Genomic DNA, 17,904 nt, shown 5'->3' on the forward strand with positions numbered 1-17,904 from the left:
AGATCTCACAATTATAACTCACTAGGATTTTCACATAGACAGATCAGTGGCAAATGGATAAGTGCAAAGCAATGGATGTCTAAGTAGGAGCCTTGTGTACTCCATGGAAGGGATAGAACTTGTCATGGGAAAGTCAAAAAAGACCTAGGAATATGAGTTGACTCATCCCTCATCATAACCAATAGAGAAGTGGTAAAATAAAAGGACATGGTGATGGGCTATATATTGCCAAATCAGTTGAGCTAAAGCTCCCAGTAGTCCTGCTGAAGCTAAGTGCGTGCCCTGGTTTTTTTTTTATTCGTTCATGGGATGTGGGCGTCGCTGGCAAGTCCAGCATTTATTGCCCATCCCTAATTTCCCTTGAGAAGGTGGTGGTGAGCCGCTGCAGTCTGTGTGGTGAAGGTTCTCCCACAGTGCTGCTAGGAAAGGAGTTCCAGGATTTTGACCCAGCGACGATGAAGGAACGGCGATATATTTCCAAGTGGGGATGTTGTGTGACTTGGAGGGGAACGTGCAGGTGGTGTTGTTCCCATGTGCCTGCTGTCCTTGTCCTTCTAGGTGGTAGAGGTCACGGGTTTGGGAGGTGCTGTCGAAGAAGCCTTGGCGAGTTGCTGCAGTGCATCCTGTGGATGGGACACACTGCAGCCATTGTGCGCTGGTGGTGAAGGGAGTGAATGTTTAGGGTGGTGGATGGGGTGCCAATCAAGCGGGCTGCTTTGTCCTGGATGGTGTCGAGCTTCTTGAGTATTGTTGGAGCTGCACTCATCCAGGCAAGTGGAGAGTATTCCATCACACTCCTGACTTGTGCCTTGTAGATGGTGGAAAAGCTTTGGGGAGTCAGGAGGTGAGTCACTCGCCGCAGAATACCCAGCCTCTGATCTGGTCTTGTAGCCACAGTATTTATATGGCTGGTCCAGTTAAGTTTCTGGTCAATGGTGACCCCCAGGATGTTGATGGTGGGGGATTCGGCAATAGTAATGCCATTGAATGTCAAGGGGAGGTGGTTAGACTCTCTCTTGTTGGAGATGGTCATTGCCTGGCACTTGTCTGGCGCGTATGTTACTTGCTACTTATGAGCCCAAGCCTGGATGTTGTCCAGGTCTTGCTGCATGCGGGCACGGACTGCTTCATTATCTGAGGGGTTGCGAATGGAACTGAACACTGCAATCATCAGTGAACATCCCCATTTCTGACCTTATGAAGGAGGGAAGGTCATTGATGAAGCAGCTGAAGATGGTTGGGCCCAGGACACTGCCTTGAGGAATTCCTGCAGCAACGTCCTGGGGCTGAGATGATTGGCCTCCAACAACCACTACCATCTTCCTTTGTGCTAGGTATGACTCCAGCCATTGGAGAGTTTTTCTCCTGATTCCCACTGACTTCAATTTTACCAGGGCTCCTTGGTGACACACTCGGTCAAATGCTGTCTTGATGTCAAGGGCAGTCACTCTCACCTCACCTCTGGAATTCAGCTCTTTTGTCCATGTTTGGACCAAGGCTGTAATGAGGTCTGGAGCCGAGTGGTCCTGGCGGAATCCAAACTGAGCATCGGTGAGCAGGTTATTGGTGAGTAAGTGCCGCTTGATAGCACTGTCGACAACACCTTCCATCACTTTGCTGATGATTGAGAGTAGACTGATGGGGCGGTAATTGGCCGGATTGGATTTGTCCTGCTTTTTGTGGACAGGACATACCTGGGCAATTTTCCACATTGTCAGGTAGATACCAGTGTTGTAGCTGTACTGGAACAGTTTGGCTAGAGGCACGGCTAGTTCTGGAGCACAAGTCTTCAGCACTACAGCCGGGTTGTTGTCAGGGCCCATAGCCTTTGCTGTATCCAGTGCACTCAGCCGTTTCTTGATATCACGTGGAGTGAATCGAATTGGCCGAAGACTGGCTTCTGTGATGGTGGGGATATCGGGAGGAGGCCGAGGTGGATCATCCGCTCGGCACTTCTGGCTGAAGATGGTTGCAAACGCTTCAGCCTTGTCTTTTGCACTCACGTGCTGGACTCTGCCATCATTGAGGATGGGGATGTTCACAGAGCCTCCTCCTCCCGTTAGTTGTTTAATTGTCCACCACCATTCACGACTGAATGTGGCAGGACTGCAGAGCTTTGATCTGATCTGTTGGTTGTGGAATCGCTTAGCTCTGTCTATAGCATGTTGCTTCCGCTGTTTAGCACGCATGTAGTCCTGAGTTGTAGCTTCACCAGGTTGGCACCTCATTTTTAGGTACGCCTGGTGCTGCTCCTGGCATGCTCTTCTACACTCCTCATTGAACCAGGGTTGATCCCCTGGCTTGTTGGTAATGGTAGAGTGAGGAATATGCCGGGCCATGAGGTTACTGCGACATTATTGAGCCATCAAGGCCATAGAGGCTGATGCCTGGAGTCAAAAGAAGAACTTGATAAACTAGCACTTTCCAACCTTGAAAAAAGACATCTTAGACAGGCATAATACAGGTATATAAGATAGTTAATGGGATAGAGAATGTAAACCCAGAACAATACTCTCAGATATGCAAGGACAGGCAGGGCAAGAGGGCACAGCTTCCAGGTTGTGAAGGCCAGATTTAAGAGAGACATCAGGAAGTATATCTTTACATAGTAGGTGATGAATGGCTGCAACAGTTTGCCAGTAAACGTAGTTCAGATCAGGATACTGGACTCATTTAAAAAAAACTCTGTAATGGGGAGATGATAGGGTTGGTACTCCAGAGGGTGGGGAACCAGATGGCTTGAAGGTCCTACATCATCTGAGCTGATCTTGTGACATGATAATCCTCCCCAAATTGCCTATTTAGCTATTGTTATAGCTGCTGATGATTCAATGTACTCTGTAAAATCTAACTTCAGGAACTGAATACAGGAACAACGCTGATACCGCACATCAGGAACATGCAGTGCTCATTAAGAAGCTTTTATAGGATCACGCCACAGGTGAGATAAGTCAATGTTAGCCTGAAGGTTCTCTTCATCAGCAGATATTCACTCTCCGCCACTCAATAAACATCATTTTTATATGTGTCTTTCGTTGAGCAGTCACTCAAGCTTACGTACGGTTTACACGCACCCTGGAGACAAGTTAGGTTCCTACTGCCATTCAACAACAACTTGCATTTATATAGCACCTTTAATGTAGTGAAACGTCCCAAGGCGCTTCACAGGAGCAATTATCCAAGAAAATTTGACACCGAGCCACATAAGATGATATTCGGACAGATGACCAAAAATCACTCACATATGGAGGCTACAGGTGACTTTGCCTGCAGCCTATCAATGAAGGATTGAATTCATGTCCCCTGGAATTCAAGCTAGCGTCTCACTGAGGTCACCATGTGACATGCTTCTCTATAAAATCTGAACAACTCTTTATAAATCTCTTCTGACTCAAAAGAAAAGTTAGTTATTTTAAGTTAAATATTAACAAGGGAGCTTGGTGTTACACTGTTACTAATCGTATTGCATTGCCTCTGTTTCAACAGTTTCCTCAACTGTCCCATCCTAAATGAACACAGCCGCAGTCTGAGGTACACAGTTCAACAAGGTTCAGGTTTGATATCTGGTCTGTGCGACGTTAGCTGACTCTTTAAGTGTCCCCAGATTAGACAGAAGGGGAAAATAAAAAATCAGCCAGGGTTCCTATTCCTAGTTGCCATCCAATGACACCTTCTGAAAATTTCACGAAGGTGTATTATTGGGTATTAATGGTAGTATGGTGCTCTCCATTCCTCCCCTTCTCCCACTTGAACAGCCCACAAAGGCTCGCTGCCTATTCACACATGAAGAACGTTCATTTGGGCAGGTATCAGAGAGTTGACAGTCAAACTGTGCCCCTGTCATGATGCTCGATCTTATGACTCAATCTTAGTTAAACTTGTACTTTTTTAAAAAAATAGCCAAATTGGTATATCTGTATTAAAAAAAGTACATCTACTATATGGTTTGTCTGTCACATGTCACACAAATTTCTATCAGGCCTAGATTTCATATTCATAACGTGAATAAGGTGTCAGACATGGCTCAGTTTGTACAACTCTTGTATCCGAGTCAGAAGTTTGTGGGTTCAAGTCCCACTCCAGAGACTTGAGTACATAATCTAGGCTGACACTTCAGTGCAGCACTGGGGGAGTGCTGCACTGTTGGAGGTGCCACCTTTCGGATGAGATGTTAAGCCGAGGCCCCGTCTGTCCTCTCAGGTGGGATCTTGCTGTGCGCAGATTGGCTGCAGCTATTCCTACATTACAACAGTGACTACACTTCAAAAGTACTTCATTGCCTGTGAAGCGCTTTGGGACGTCCTGAGGTCATGATAGGCGCTATAAAAATTCAAGTCTTTCTTTTCCTAACATGGCAACATATCAAAATTGAACGAGTAGACAATGTACCAAATCAGCAAGTAACGAGCAGGAAGGAAAATGACTTACCATGAAGTTCAAAAACCTAAAATTAAAAACTGACAGTCAGCATAAAAAAGGCAAGCCAACCAAATCAGTGAAAATCTTTTTTGTAAATCTTTTCCACTGCCATCTTGAAGTCTCACTAGCTGGGAAATTTAGTGCTGGAAAAGAGTTGGAACGTTAAATCAACAACAACTTGCATTTATATCATAGAAGTTACAACATGGAAACAGGCCCTTCGGCCCAACATGTCCATGTCGCCCAGTTTATACCACTAAGCTAGTCCCAATTGCCTGCACTTGGCCCATATCCCTCGATACCCATCTTACCCATGTAACTGTCCAAATGCTTTTTAAAAGACAAAATTGTACCCGCCTCTACTACTGCCTCTGGCAGCTCGTTCCAGACACTCACCACCCTTTGAGTGAAAAAATTGCCCCTCTGGATCCTTTTGTATCTCTCCCCTCTCACCTTAAATCTGTGCCCCCTCGTTATAGACTCCCCTACCTTTGGGAAAAGATTTTGACTATCGACCTTATCTATGCCCCTCATTATTTTATAGACTTCTATAAGATCACCCCTTAACCTCCTACTCTCCAGGGAATAAAGTCCCAGTCTGTCTAACCTCTCCCTGTAAGTCAAACCATCAAGTCCCGGTAGCATCCTAGTAAATCTTTTCTGCACTCTTTCTAGTTTAATAATATCCTTTCTATAATAGGGTGACCAGAACTGTACACAGTACTCCAAGTGTGGCCTCACCAATGCCCTGTACAACTTCAACAAGACATCCCAACTTTAACGTAGTAAAAACGTCCCAAGACACTTCGCAGGAGCGATTATCAAACAACATTTGAAACCAAGCCGAGATATTAGGACAGGTGACCAAAAGCTTAGTCAAAGAGGTAAGGAGCATCTTAAAGGAAGAGAGGTTCAGAGAGGGAATTCCAGAGCTTAGGGCCTAGGCAGCTGAAGGCACGGCTGCCAAAAAGGACATTCTAGCTACATAAAACTTTGAGAGAAGCTTGCAATTGACAGCAAGACTACACATTCACAGAGCGTGCCATGACTTGCAGTACGTAAGCCTGCTCCTCCTGCATTCCTCTAAATTGATGGGAAAATACTGTAGGTGAAAACCCACAGAGAAGTAATTGGGTAATTTAAACTTTTTCGTCTAAAGTATCAAAAAAAGATAAAGCATGAACTCCAACTTTTTCTGAGATAACTCTGAAAGCAAAGGAAGGTGTATCGTACATACTTGTTGATCTGCCATAAATAGTCAAAAAGTACAGTACTTGAGCTGAACACAGCTAAGCTGAGAAAACCGGGCGAGTGGAGAAGAAGCAGGTCTTTATATTTCTAATGTATTCTGAATGGTTACAACAATTGCCTTTTACTTATGTTCATACAGAGATCTCAAAAAAAAAGTTATTGTGCACACATACAAGACAGCAAGATCTGGGAGGTCTGTACCACTATTAAAGTTTGGAGGGAGGTTCTAAATAAAAATCCTAATTTAAACATGTATATTTAAGTACAACATTTCGGTAACACTGAGTACTGGTGCTGACCTCTTAAAGAAAGAAAAGAAAAAGGGAAGGAAGACTGACTTGCATTTATACACAGCGCCTTTCACAGCCTGAGGACATCCCCAACTGCTTTATATCTTTTTTTTTGAAGTGTAGTCATTATTGTAATGTGCATCGCCGCCCCTTTGCAAAAGTATAACCTCTGACTATTAGCATAGCTAGGAGAGATTGACTGGTATAAATAAAACAAAGTTACATATTTCAGTTAGTGATATAAGAGTATATTAATATGTTGTAAGGCTGCAGTCCGAGGTCAAAATAAACACAGGTTTCCTAGTAACGAGCTAGGTTACGGACTCGTGTGGAACATAAATGCCGGCATAGACCAGTGGGGCCGAATGGCCTGTTTCTGTGCTGTAGACTCTGTGTAATAGCCTCCTTTGTCCTGCTACTCACCTCCACTTGATCTTCAGGAGACTGGCAACATCAGCGCAGAGAGGGACGACACCCTTCCGGGAACTTCTGATGACAAACGCCACCGCTTTTGATGCAATTTCTTTATCTTCGTCCCTGCCGTCTATTTCCGAACCACTTCCTGGAACAACAGATTTTAGAAACAGGAAGGACTTTAGTAACAACCCAGGTACTTCAGGCTCGCAGGAGACAGAATCACCAAACTACAAATCCCAGACAAAGGTGGGGGGGGGGTGGGGAAGGGGGGAAAGATGTCAAGTCTCGTCACCTGATCAGAGTTGGGTCTAAAAAGTTCCACAAGATGTGATTGTCAAAAGTTAACGAAAGAACTTCCATTTCTGTAGCGCCTTTCACGACCTCAATACGTCCCAAAGCACTTTACAGCCAATTAAGTGTAAATTGTATCCATATGATTTATATCAATTCACTTATAGCCATTTAAGTGTTAATTGTGTTCGGGTGGTGGGTATCAATTGAGAACTCTCTTGTATCCATTTATATGAGAGCCTATCTAGGGGGTGCACAGTGGGAATGTGAATAAAGCTCTGTGAATAAAGGCTTGGAAGCAACTGAAGATCAGGCTCTAGTATTCTATTCTTCACCATCCAGTTTATTACATTAAGTACTGTTGTCACTCTTGTAATGTAGGAAACACAGCAGCCAATTTGCACACAGCAAGGTCCCACAAACTGCAGTGTAATAATGACCAGACAATCTGTTTTTAGGTGTTGGTTGAGGGATAAATATTGGCCAGCACACCTGGGAGAACTCCCTTGTTCTTCCTCGAAATAGTGCCATGGGATCTTTTACGTCCACCTGAGGAGGCAGACGGGACCTCGGTTTAACGTCTCATCCAAAGGGTGGCACCTCTGGCAGTGCAGCACTCCCTCAGCACTGCACTGGAGTGTCAACCTAGATTTTGTGCTCAAGTCTCTGGAGTGAGACTTGAATCCATGGCCTTCTGACTCAGAGGCGAGTGTACTACCCACTGAGCCACGGCTATCTCAAACATTGCATCCAACATGCAAATCAAATGAATAGCCAGTTAATCCTTGTTGGTTGGAGAGGATTGGGAGGCTACCTAATGCCATGTTATCTTTTACAGTACCCAACCAGGTGGACTGGGCCTTGGTTTAACATCACATCGGAAAGAAGGCACCTCTGTCAGCGTAGCACTCCCTCAGTACAGCACTGAAGTGTCAGCCTAGATTATGTGCTCAAGTCCTAGAGTGGGACTTGAATCTAGGATCCTCTGATCTGCAAGAATGCTCCTACTGAGTTAAGCTGACATTAGCATAAATATCACAGGATTTCTTCTCGGAGTTTTCTCCCTTCCTACCCTGTAGGCATTGTCTTTTGCTGAGGTACAGTTCCATGGGTGTCAGAAAGCCTCTGGTACCTTGCGCAAATAGTCCTTCATCACATATGAGCCTAGGCAGTGAGTGTTGGGCTTAATTAAGTCCTCAGATGGCATCAATACAGATGTGTTTTCCAGCAGGCCTGCTATATAGCAATCAGCTGATGTTTCACCCCCTTCCCAAGGCACCAGCCGAGCTCAGTGGTAGAACTCTTGAGGGAATGCTGCACTTTTGGAGGTGCCGTCTTTCGGATGAGACATTAAACTCCAGCACCGTCTGCCCTCTCAGGTGGAGATAAAAGATCCCAAGGCACTATTTCGAAGAAGAGCATGGGGGTTCTCCCCGGTGTCCTGACCAATATTTATTCCTCAAACCAACATCACTAAAAAAGATTATTTTTTTTTATTCGTTCATGGGATGTGGGCATCACTGGCAAGGCCAGCATTTATTGCCCATCCCTAATTGCCCTTGAGAAGGTGGTGGTGAGCCGCCTTCTTGAACCGCTGCAGTCCGTGTGGTGAAGGTTCTCCCACAGTGCTGTTAGGAAGGGAGTTCCAGGATTTTGACCCAGCGACGATGAAGGAACGGCGATATATTTCCAAGTCGAGATGGTGTGTGACTTGGAGGGGAACGTGCAGGTGGTGTTGTTCCCATGTGCCTGCTGCTCTTGTCCTTCTAGGTGGTGTTGGTCGCTGGTTTGGGAGGTGCTGCAGTGCATCCTGTGGATGGTACACACTGCAGCCACAATGCGCCGGTGGTGAAGGGAGTGAATGTTTAGGGTGGTGGATGGGGTGCCAATCAAGCGGGCTGCTTTGTCCTGGATGGTGTCGAGCTTCTTGAGTGTTGCTGGAGCTGCACTCATCCAGGCAAGTGGAGAGTATTCCATCACACTCCTGACTTGTGCCTTGTAGATGGTGGAAAGGCTTTGGGGAATCAGGAGGTGAGTCACTCACCACAGAATACCCAGCCTCTGACCTGCTCTTGTAGCCACAGTTTTTATGTGGCTGGTCCAGTTAAGTTTCTGGTCAATGGTGACCCCCAGGATGTTGATGGTGGGGGATTCGGCAATAGTAATGCCGTTGAATGTCAAGGGGAGGTGGTTAGACTCTCTCTTGTTGGAGATGGTCATTGCCTGGCACTTGTCTGGCGTGAATGTTACTTGCCACTTATCAGCCCAAGCCTGGATGTTGTCCAGGTCCTGCTGCGTGCAGGCTCGGACTGCTTCATTATCTGAGGGGTTGCGAATGGAACTGAACACTGCAATCATCAGCGAACATCCCCATTTCTGACCTTATGATGGTGGGAAGGTCATTGATGAAGCAGCTGAAGATGGTTGGGCCTAGGACACTGCCCTGAGGAACTCCTGCAGCAATGCCCTGGGGCTGATTTGATTGGCCTCCAACAACCACTACCATCTTGCTTTGTGCTAGGTATGACTTCAGCCACTGGAGAGTTTTCCCCCTGATTCCCATTGACTTCAATTTTACGAGGGCTCCTTGGTGCCACACTCGGTCAAATGCTGCCTTGATGTCAAGTGCAGTCACTCTCACCTCACCTCTGGAATTCAGTTCTTTTGTCCATGTTTGGACCAAGGCTGTAATGAGGTCTGGAGCCGAGTGGTCCTGGCGGAACCCAAACTGAACATCGGTGAGCAGGTTATTGGTGAGTAAGTGCCGCTTGATAGCACTGTCGACGACACCTTCCATCACTTTGCTGATGATTGAGAGTAGACTGATGGGGCAGTAATTGGCCGGATTGGATTTGTCCTGCTTTTTGTGGACAGGACATACCTGGGCAATTTTCCACATTGTCGGGGAGATGCCAGTGTTGTAGCTGTACTGGAACAGCTATAACATTGGCATCTACCCGATTTATCTCATTGCTGTTTGTCGGACCTTGCTGTTTGCAAATTTTCTATCGCATTTCCCACTTTTGACTACACTTCAGGACTGCTTCATTACCCGTGAAGTGTTTTGGGACATCCTGAGGTTATGAAATATGCTATATAAATGCAAGTTCTTCCTAGAAGCCAACTGGACTGCGGTGGAAGGGTGAAATCAGTTAAGTCAGGAATCGAACCTCTGATCTGGGCCTCTGGTTCTTGTAGTTCAGTACAACACCACACCCTGTAGTTACCACATGGACTGCAGCGGTTCAAGGCGGCAGCTCACCACCATTTCTCAAGGGCAATTAGGGATGGGCAATAAATGCTGGCCTCGCCAATGAAGTCCACATCCCATGAACGAATAAAAAAAAAGGTATCAGGTGAGCTGTAAATATAACATTTTTGGTCAATTTTTATCATTCAGGAGTTAAGTTGACCTATTACTTTAAGCATGCCACAGAATATCCATGTCCCTCTCTGCATATGTCCTGCTATCTCCTCAATTCCTTTGTGGGAAACTCAGGTTCTATCTGTTAGCTCATTGTCCACCAGAGACTGAACCAGAGGTACTCCTAGTTTGTGCAGCTCAAATGCCATCCACACAGTACGTATGCACACTCGGGACATGGGAGCAGAAATAGGCCATTCCAGCTCCTCGAGCTTGTTCCGCCATTCAGTGAGATCATGGCTGATGTGTATCTTAGTTCCATTTCCCCGCCTTTGCTCCATATCCCTTGATACCCTTACCTAACAAAAATCTATCCATCTCCATCTTGAAAGCTCCAATTGTCCCCCAGCATCCACAGCCTTTTGGGGGAGGGAATTCCAGATTTCCACTACCCTTTGTGTGAAGAAGTGCTTCCTGATTTCCCTCCTGAATGGCCTAGCTCTAATTTTAAGGTTATGCCCCCTCGTTCTTGATTAGTTTCTCTGTATTTTTTCCTATCAAATACTTTTAACATTTTAAACACCTCAATCAGATCACCCCTGTACTCAATGGAATACAGGCAAGTTTATGCAAATTGTCCTCATAATTTTAACCCTCTAAGCCCGGTATCATTCTGGTGAATCTGCACCGCACCCCTCCAAGGCCAATATAATCCTTCCTGAGGTGCTGTGTCTAAAAAGTCATCAGGAGAACCTGCTATGACCCAGTTCCTATTTAAAGCAGTCTGTTCTCAGCCAGCAAGCTGTCCAAGGTTTGTCGAGTACAACAAGTCAATTGTGTTTTCAATCCTGTCTTTGAGCACCAGACCAGTTATTCCCAAAATAGTCATAAACCACAGGACTGCTTACCGCACCTGTAGATGCTGGCAGTTTGAGGCCAAGATGTAATATTGTCAGGGCAACAGAGAGCGACAGCTGTTCACTACGTCTAAGATCGACAAAGGGTATTCCAGAAACCATCTGCTGCTGAAACCCTCACCCATGCCTTTGTTACCTCCAGACTCGAATATTCCAATACTCTCCTGGCTGGCCTCCCATCTTCCACCCTCCATAAACTTCAGCTCATCCAAAACTCTGCTCCCATATCCTAACTCGCACCAAGTCCTGTTCACCCATCACCCCTGTGCTCGCTGACCTACATTGGCTCCGGGTCCTGGAATGCCTTCGTTTTGAAATTCTCATCCTTGTTTTCAAATCCCTCCATGGCCTCACCCCTCCCTATCTCTGGAAGCCCCTACAGCCCTCCACCCCTCCGAGATCGCTGCGCTCCTCCCATTCTTGCCTCTTGCGCATCCCCAATTTTAATCGCTTCACAATTGACGGCCGTGCCTTCAGCTGTCTAGGCCCTAATTCCCTCCTTCCTTCTCTCTCCTCCTTTACATCGCTCCTTAAAACCTATCTCTTTAACCAAGCTTTTGGTCATTTGTCCTAATATCTCATTGTGTGGCTCGGAGTCCAAATTTTGCTTGACAATCATTCCCGTGAGGCACCTTGGGATGTTTTACTATGTTAAAAGTGTTATATAAATGTAAGTGCTTGTTGTTGTTATTGTTGCATGTCAAATGGAAAGATACTCAATCTTCAAACTCAGAAATGTAGTAAACAATGAGGAGGATAGTAATAAACTTCAGGAGAACATCGACTGGTGAAATGGGCAGACACATGACAGATGAAATTTAACGCAGAGAAGTGTGAAGTGATATATTTACATGGGAAGAAATGAGAGGAGGCAATATAAACTAAATGGTACAATTTAAAAGGGGGTGCAGGAACAGAGCAATTTGGGGATGTATGTACACACATCTTTGAAGGTGGCAGGACAAGTTGAGAAGGCTGTTAAAAAAGCAAATGGGATCCTGGGCTTTATAAATAGAGGCAAATAGTACAAAAGCAAGGAAGTTATACTAAACCTTTATAAATCACTGGTCAGGCCTCAGCTGGAGTATTGTGTTCAATTCTGGGCACCACACTTTAGGAAGGATGTCAAGGCCTTAGAGAGGGTGCAGAAGAGATTTACTGGAATGGTACCAGGGATGAGGGACTTCAGTTATGTGGAGAGACTGGAGAAGCTGGGGTTCTGCTTAAAATAGAGACGGTTAAGGGGAGATTTGATAAGAGGCGTTCAAAATCATGAACAGGTTTTGATAGAGTAAATAAGGAGAAACTGTTTCCAGTGGCAGAAGGGTCGGTAACCAGAGGACACAGATTTAAGGTGATTGGCAAAAAAAAGAGGCGACATGAGGAAAAAAATTTTTACGCAACGAGTTGTTATGATCTGGAATGCACTGCCTGAAAGGGCGGTGGAAGCAGATTCAATAATAACTTTCAAAAGGGAATTGGATAAATATTTGAAGGGAAAAAAATTGCAGGGCTATGGGGAAAGAGCAGGGGAATGGGACTAAATGGATAGCTCTTTCAAAAAGCCGGCACAGGGACGATGGGCCAAATGGCCTCCTTCTGTGCTGTATCATTCTATGATTAACAGGATTCAATGGTGAAAGCACATATAGGTTTGAAAAAACAAGCAAAATGACCTGTTCTTTCCAAAGGATGGAAACCAGCCATCCTGATTTTCAGAGTTAAAGCCACCATCTCTGAACCATGCACACTGATAGGCCCCAGATTACACCAATTGTCAGAGTCGGACTCAGCGTCTCGGTTTGGGAAGGGAAAAATCAGCCATGGTTCCTGCTCCTGATTGTTATCCAGCAACCCCATATGTGTGGATATGATGGGGTTTCATCGTGAGACTCCTGCCAAGCATCCCCCTCCCCCACAGCAGTATGGGAGCATTGACTATCAAAGCTCGCTCATGAAAAAGGGCCACTTGGGTTAGCTGCCAGAGGACAACTACAGCCTGTGGAACCGCAGCCCAGGAAAAGACCTTCAGGAAAGGAGGGTATGGGGAGAAAACGAGCATGAAAATAATTCTCTCAAAGCTGATATCATCAGGAGAACTGGCTTGAAGAAACTAATATTCGACAAGCAAGTGACCAGAAGTGGATGCAATCATAGAATCATAGAAGTTTACAACATGGAAACAGGCCCTTCGGCCCAACATGTCCATGTCGCCCAGTTTATACCACTAAGCTAGTCCCAATTGCCTGCACTTGGCCCATATCCCTCTATACCCATCTTACCCATGTAACTGTCCAAATGCTTTTTAAAAGACAAAATTGTACCCGCCTCTACTACTGCCTCTGGCAGCTCGTTCCAGACACTCACCACCCTTTGAGTGAAAAAATTGCCCCTCTGGACCCTTTTGTATCTCTCCCCTCTCACCTTAAATCTATGTCCCCTCGTTATAGACTCCCCTACCTTTGGGAAAAGATTTTCACTATCTACCTTATCTATGCCCCTCATTATTTTATAGACTTCTATAAGATCACCCCTTAACCTCCTACTCTCCAGGGAAAAAAGTCCCAGTCTATCTAACCTCTCCCTATAAGTCAAACCATCAAGTCCCGGTAGCATCCTAGTAAATCTTTTCTGCACTCTTTCTAGTTTAATAATATCCTTTCTATAATAGGGTGACCAGAACTGTACACAGTATTCCAAGTGTGGCCTTACTAATGTCTTGTACAACTTCAACAAGACATCCCAACTCCTGTATTCAATGTTCTGACCAATGAAACCAAGCATGCCGAATGCCTTCTTCACCACCCTATCCACCTGTGACTCCACTTTCAAGGAGCTATGAACCTGTACTCCTAGATCTCTTTGTTCTATAACTCTCCCCAACGCCCTATCATTAATGGAGTAGGTCCTGGCCCGATTCGATCTACCAAAATGCATCACCTCACATTTATCTAAATTAAACTCCATCTGCCATTCATCGGCCCACTAGCCCAATTTATCAAGATCCCGTTGCAATCCTAGATAACCTTCTTCACTGTCCACAATGCCACCAATCTTGGTGTCATCTGCAAACTTACTAACCATGCCTCCTAAATTCTCATCCAAATCATTAATACAAATAACAAATAACAGCGGACCCAGCACCGATCCCTGAGGCACACCGCTGGTCACAGGCCTCCAGTTTGAAAAACAACCCTCTACAACCACCCTCTGTCTTCTGTCGTCAAGCCAATTTTGTATCCAATTGTTACCTCTAGCGATTGTTTGATCAATTCAACAACAAATTCAGCTCCCCCATCTTACGGAGCTAAAAAATAAAGACTCACATTTGCATAGAGCCTTATCACAATGTTGAAACTCACCTCAGAGTGCTTCACACAGTGAATTATTTTTGAAGTTAGGTGACTGTGTTTACATAGACAGATCAGGCAGCCATTGCTGTACCAGCAAGATCCCATCGCCAACAATGACCACTTCATCTGGGTTCTCCTTTTGGTGGCGTTTGTTGAGGAAGAAATATCGGTCAGGGCCCTGGGAGAACACCTGCTCTTCTGGTGGTGCCATGAAGTCTTTAAAATCCATTTTAAGAGGCAGTCGGGGCCTCAGTTTAACGTCTCGTCCCAAGAGATGGGACCCTGCCGTGGATCTTTACATCTACCAGATGAACAAAGACCCCGGCGGCTGCTCTAACACCTCATCTGAAAGACAGTGCAACTCTTCCCTCAACGCTGCCCTGAAGTGTCAGCCCAGATTGTGAGTTCAAGTCCCGGGGGTGGAACTGCTTACTAATTCATTCAAACTCATTTCACACAGTGACGTCATATTTAAATATAATAATTTTTTTAAAAATAAAATCAATAAAATCAGACGGAAGGAAACAACGATGCTTTCCAGCGGTTTGATTGCTCAGCAGGGTTCTGACAGTGAGATCTGATTAGCATTATAGAATCATAGAAAGGTTACATTAATTAAAGATTCTGGAGTTACCGCCTCTGATATCAGAGTAAAAAATCCTTTCAATTTTTGGAGTTTGGAAGCAATTTACTGATGTCACTAAAATAATAAAAGCCAGGTTAGCGTATGTGGGTCAGCAACTTAACTCTCTCTTTTAACAGGAAATATCACCACTTGCTGCAGTGTCGCATAAATTTTCACATGCTGTGCTTTATTTTGTTAAATTCCTCCTTTGATTTTAAATGGCCAATTAAAAATGTGTTACTTTTTGAGGAACATAGGCCAAGGCCCACAGCACAAGGGCACCCCCAGGGTTGGAAAGCAGGGAAGATGCAGTACATTAGGAATTAGTGGTGAGCGGCATCGAGCTTGGGTTTTAAAAGCCTGTAGATTGTAGGAGGAAGGAAAGACTAAGGGAGATAAGGAGTTCCGAGGTGCAATTATACAACTCCCAACTGTTACGCAGAATTACATAGAATGTACAGCACAGAAACAGGCCATTCGGCCCAACAGGTCCATGCCGGTGTTTATGCTTCACATGAGCCTCCTCCCTCCCTGCGTCATCTAACCCTATTCCTTTCTCCCTCATGTGTTTATCTAGCTTCCCCTTAAATGCATCTATGCTAGTCGCCTCAACTACTCCTTGTGGTGGCAAGTTCTACATTCTTACCACACTCTGGGTAAAGAAGTTTGGACTTATTAGTGACTATCTGATTATTTATGGCCCCTAGTTCTGGTCACCCCCATAAATGGAAACATCTTCTCAACGTCTACCCTATCACAGCCTTTCATGTTCTTAAAGATCTCTATTAGATCACCCCTCAGTCTTTTTTCTAGAGAAAAGAGCTTCAGCCTGTTCAATCTTTGCTGTTAGGTAGAACCTCTCAGTTCTGGTATCATCCTCGTGAATCTTTTTTGCACCTTCTTCAGTGCCTCTATATCCTTTTTATAATATGGAGGCCAGGACTGTGCACAATACTCCAAGTGTGGTCTAATCAAGGTTTTATACAAGTTTAACATAGCTCCTTCGAGAGATCGGACCGCGGGGTGGGGGGAGGGAGGGAGAGATCGGACCGCGGGGTGGGGCGGGGCAAGGGAGAGATCAGACCGTGGGGAGGGGGGGCAAGTTTGCTTGAGGGACCCGGGGGAAATACTCCTGCTCCTCCTGGCCCACAAGCAGTGCTGGAAAAACACTTCCCTGTTGGATCCAGCAGTTCTCGCCTCCCTTTAACTGCTGGGTTTCCTGAGCCCCAGGAAACCCGTGCTGGAGGTGTTAACGCCAAATCAATGACAAAATCTGAGGCACAGAGCCTCATTAACATATTATAACCACCATCCCGCCTCTCGAGAGCAGGTTACTCGGCCGACCCCCAACCCACCGCGGTTAAACTGGGCAGGTTGGGGTCGGGTTCGCGGCAGGTTGGGGTCGGGTTCCCCATTTTTAACAACATAACACCCCACACGCCCCACCCCCACCACTGTCCCGTCCATCCTGGGGGCTTAAAGTTACCCCCTTGGAATGGAAATCTTGCATGTAAACAATTGTTTGTAACAAGGTACTTGCAGGCTTTGGCCAGCAGGTGGTTCTGTGGAACAGGTGTTTAAAGTTTCTCTCCCAACTCCATTGCCTTCTTGCATATAAAAAAAGGGCTGTAGAGTGACACCACTATTCCTGGCCAGAATGGTGATGATTGGGTAATTTCCCTGTCAATCACACCAGTAAGTGACTGGGATCGATTTTACGCACATATTACGTAACTATCCTCCACTCACTGCATTTTGCTGGCGAAATAATCCTGTGTTTATCAGGAGACTCTGTTTAACTTGCCTGGATGAGTGCAGCTCCAACAACACTCAAGAAGTTCGACGCCATCCAAGATAAAGCAGCCCGCTTGATTGGCACCCCATCCACCACCCTAAACATTCACTCCCTTCACCACCGGCGCACTGTGGCTGCAGTGTGTACCATCCACAGGATGCACTGCAGCAACTCGCCAAGGCTTCTTCGACAGCACCTCCCAAACCCGCGACCTCTACCACCTAGAAGGACAAGAGCAGCAGGCACATGGGAACAACACAACCTGCACATTCCCCTCCAAGTCACACATCATCCCGACTTGGAAATATATCGCTGTTCCTTCATCATCGCTGGGTCAAAATCCTGGAACTCCCTTCCTAACAGCACTGTGGGAGAACCTTCACCACACGGACTGCAGTGGTTCAAGAAGGTGGCTCACCACTGCCTTCTCAAGGGTAATTAGGGATGGGCAATAAATGCCGGCCTCGCCAGCAATGCCCACATCCCATGAACGAATAAAAAAAAGACTCTGCTGAGTAAATAGACCCTGTTTGCTGTGCGATAGACTCTGCGTTAAGTCCCACGGTAAATCCCGCCCGCCGCCAACTCATTGGCTAACACAAAGGTGTCAATACTCACTCCAATAAAAAAAGATACTGACCATGAGCAACAATCAATTCACAAATATATTTGAGGAAATAAATGCAAGCCACAGAACTAAGATTGTCACCTTTTTCAGATCCCATGGATGGAGTAGCAGGGTGGGATTCCGATTTGAGGTCTGATATCTGCTTTGCTGCTGAAGAAAGTTCACTGAATCCTTTACTAACTGCTGCTGCAACATCACAAGACACTGACCTAAGTGGGAAAAACTGACTTCCATTAGAAAAGAATCAGCAAACTTTTGATGTCCATTTTCATTCAATTTCCAGTTCCTGGCCAAGATTTCGGGCTCAAATTACATCAGCTCCTGGGTGTATTGTGCAAGAAACTCTTCGGGAATTGCTCCACCCGTCATCGTCACCACTGCTTCCAGAATATTCCACTGGGAATATATCCCCGAGATATTAGCAGGCACGTTATAATTAGATGCAAATAACAGGACTCATCATGCGATGTATTACCCATCATTTTCACCTTAGTCGGGCTCAAGGGATACCTTTAGATATTGATTTATTTTTAAATTTCAAAGCATAGGACTTG

At 45.6% G+C, this 17,904-nt stretch overlaps 1 protein-coding gene across 2 annotated transcripts in view; it reads right to left on the reverse strand.

Annotated features, from left to right (window-relative positions):
• Positions 1-17,904, reverse strand: part of LOC137334569 (centrosome-associated protein 350-like) — a 68,368-nt gene that overhangs the window by 40,335 nt on the left and 10,129 nt on the right. For both annotated transcript variants that reach the window (XM_067999350.1, XM_067999341.1), the window contains exon 2: positions 6,384-6,522. In XM_067999350.1, the coding sequence (XP_067855451.1) occupies positions 6,384-6,522 (139 nt within the window). The remainder of the gene's footprint in view (positions 1-6,383; positions 6,523-17,904) is intronic.

This window comes from Heptranchias perlo, chromosome 2, assembly GCF_035084215.1.
Source record: "Heptranchias perlo isolate sHepPer1 chromosome 2, sHepPer1.hap1, whole genome shotgun sequence".
NCBI classification, from domain to species: Eukaryota; Metazoa; Chordata; class Chondrichthyes; order Hexanchiformes; family Hexanchidae; genus Heptranchias; species Heptranchias perlo.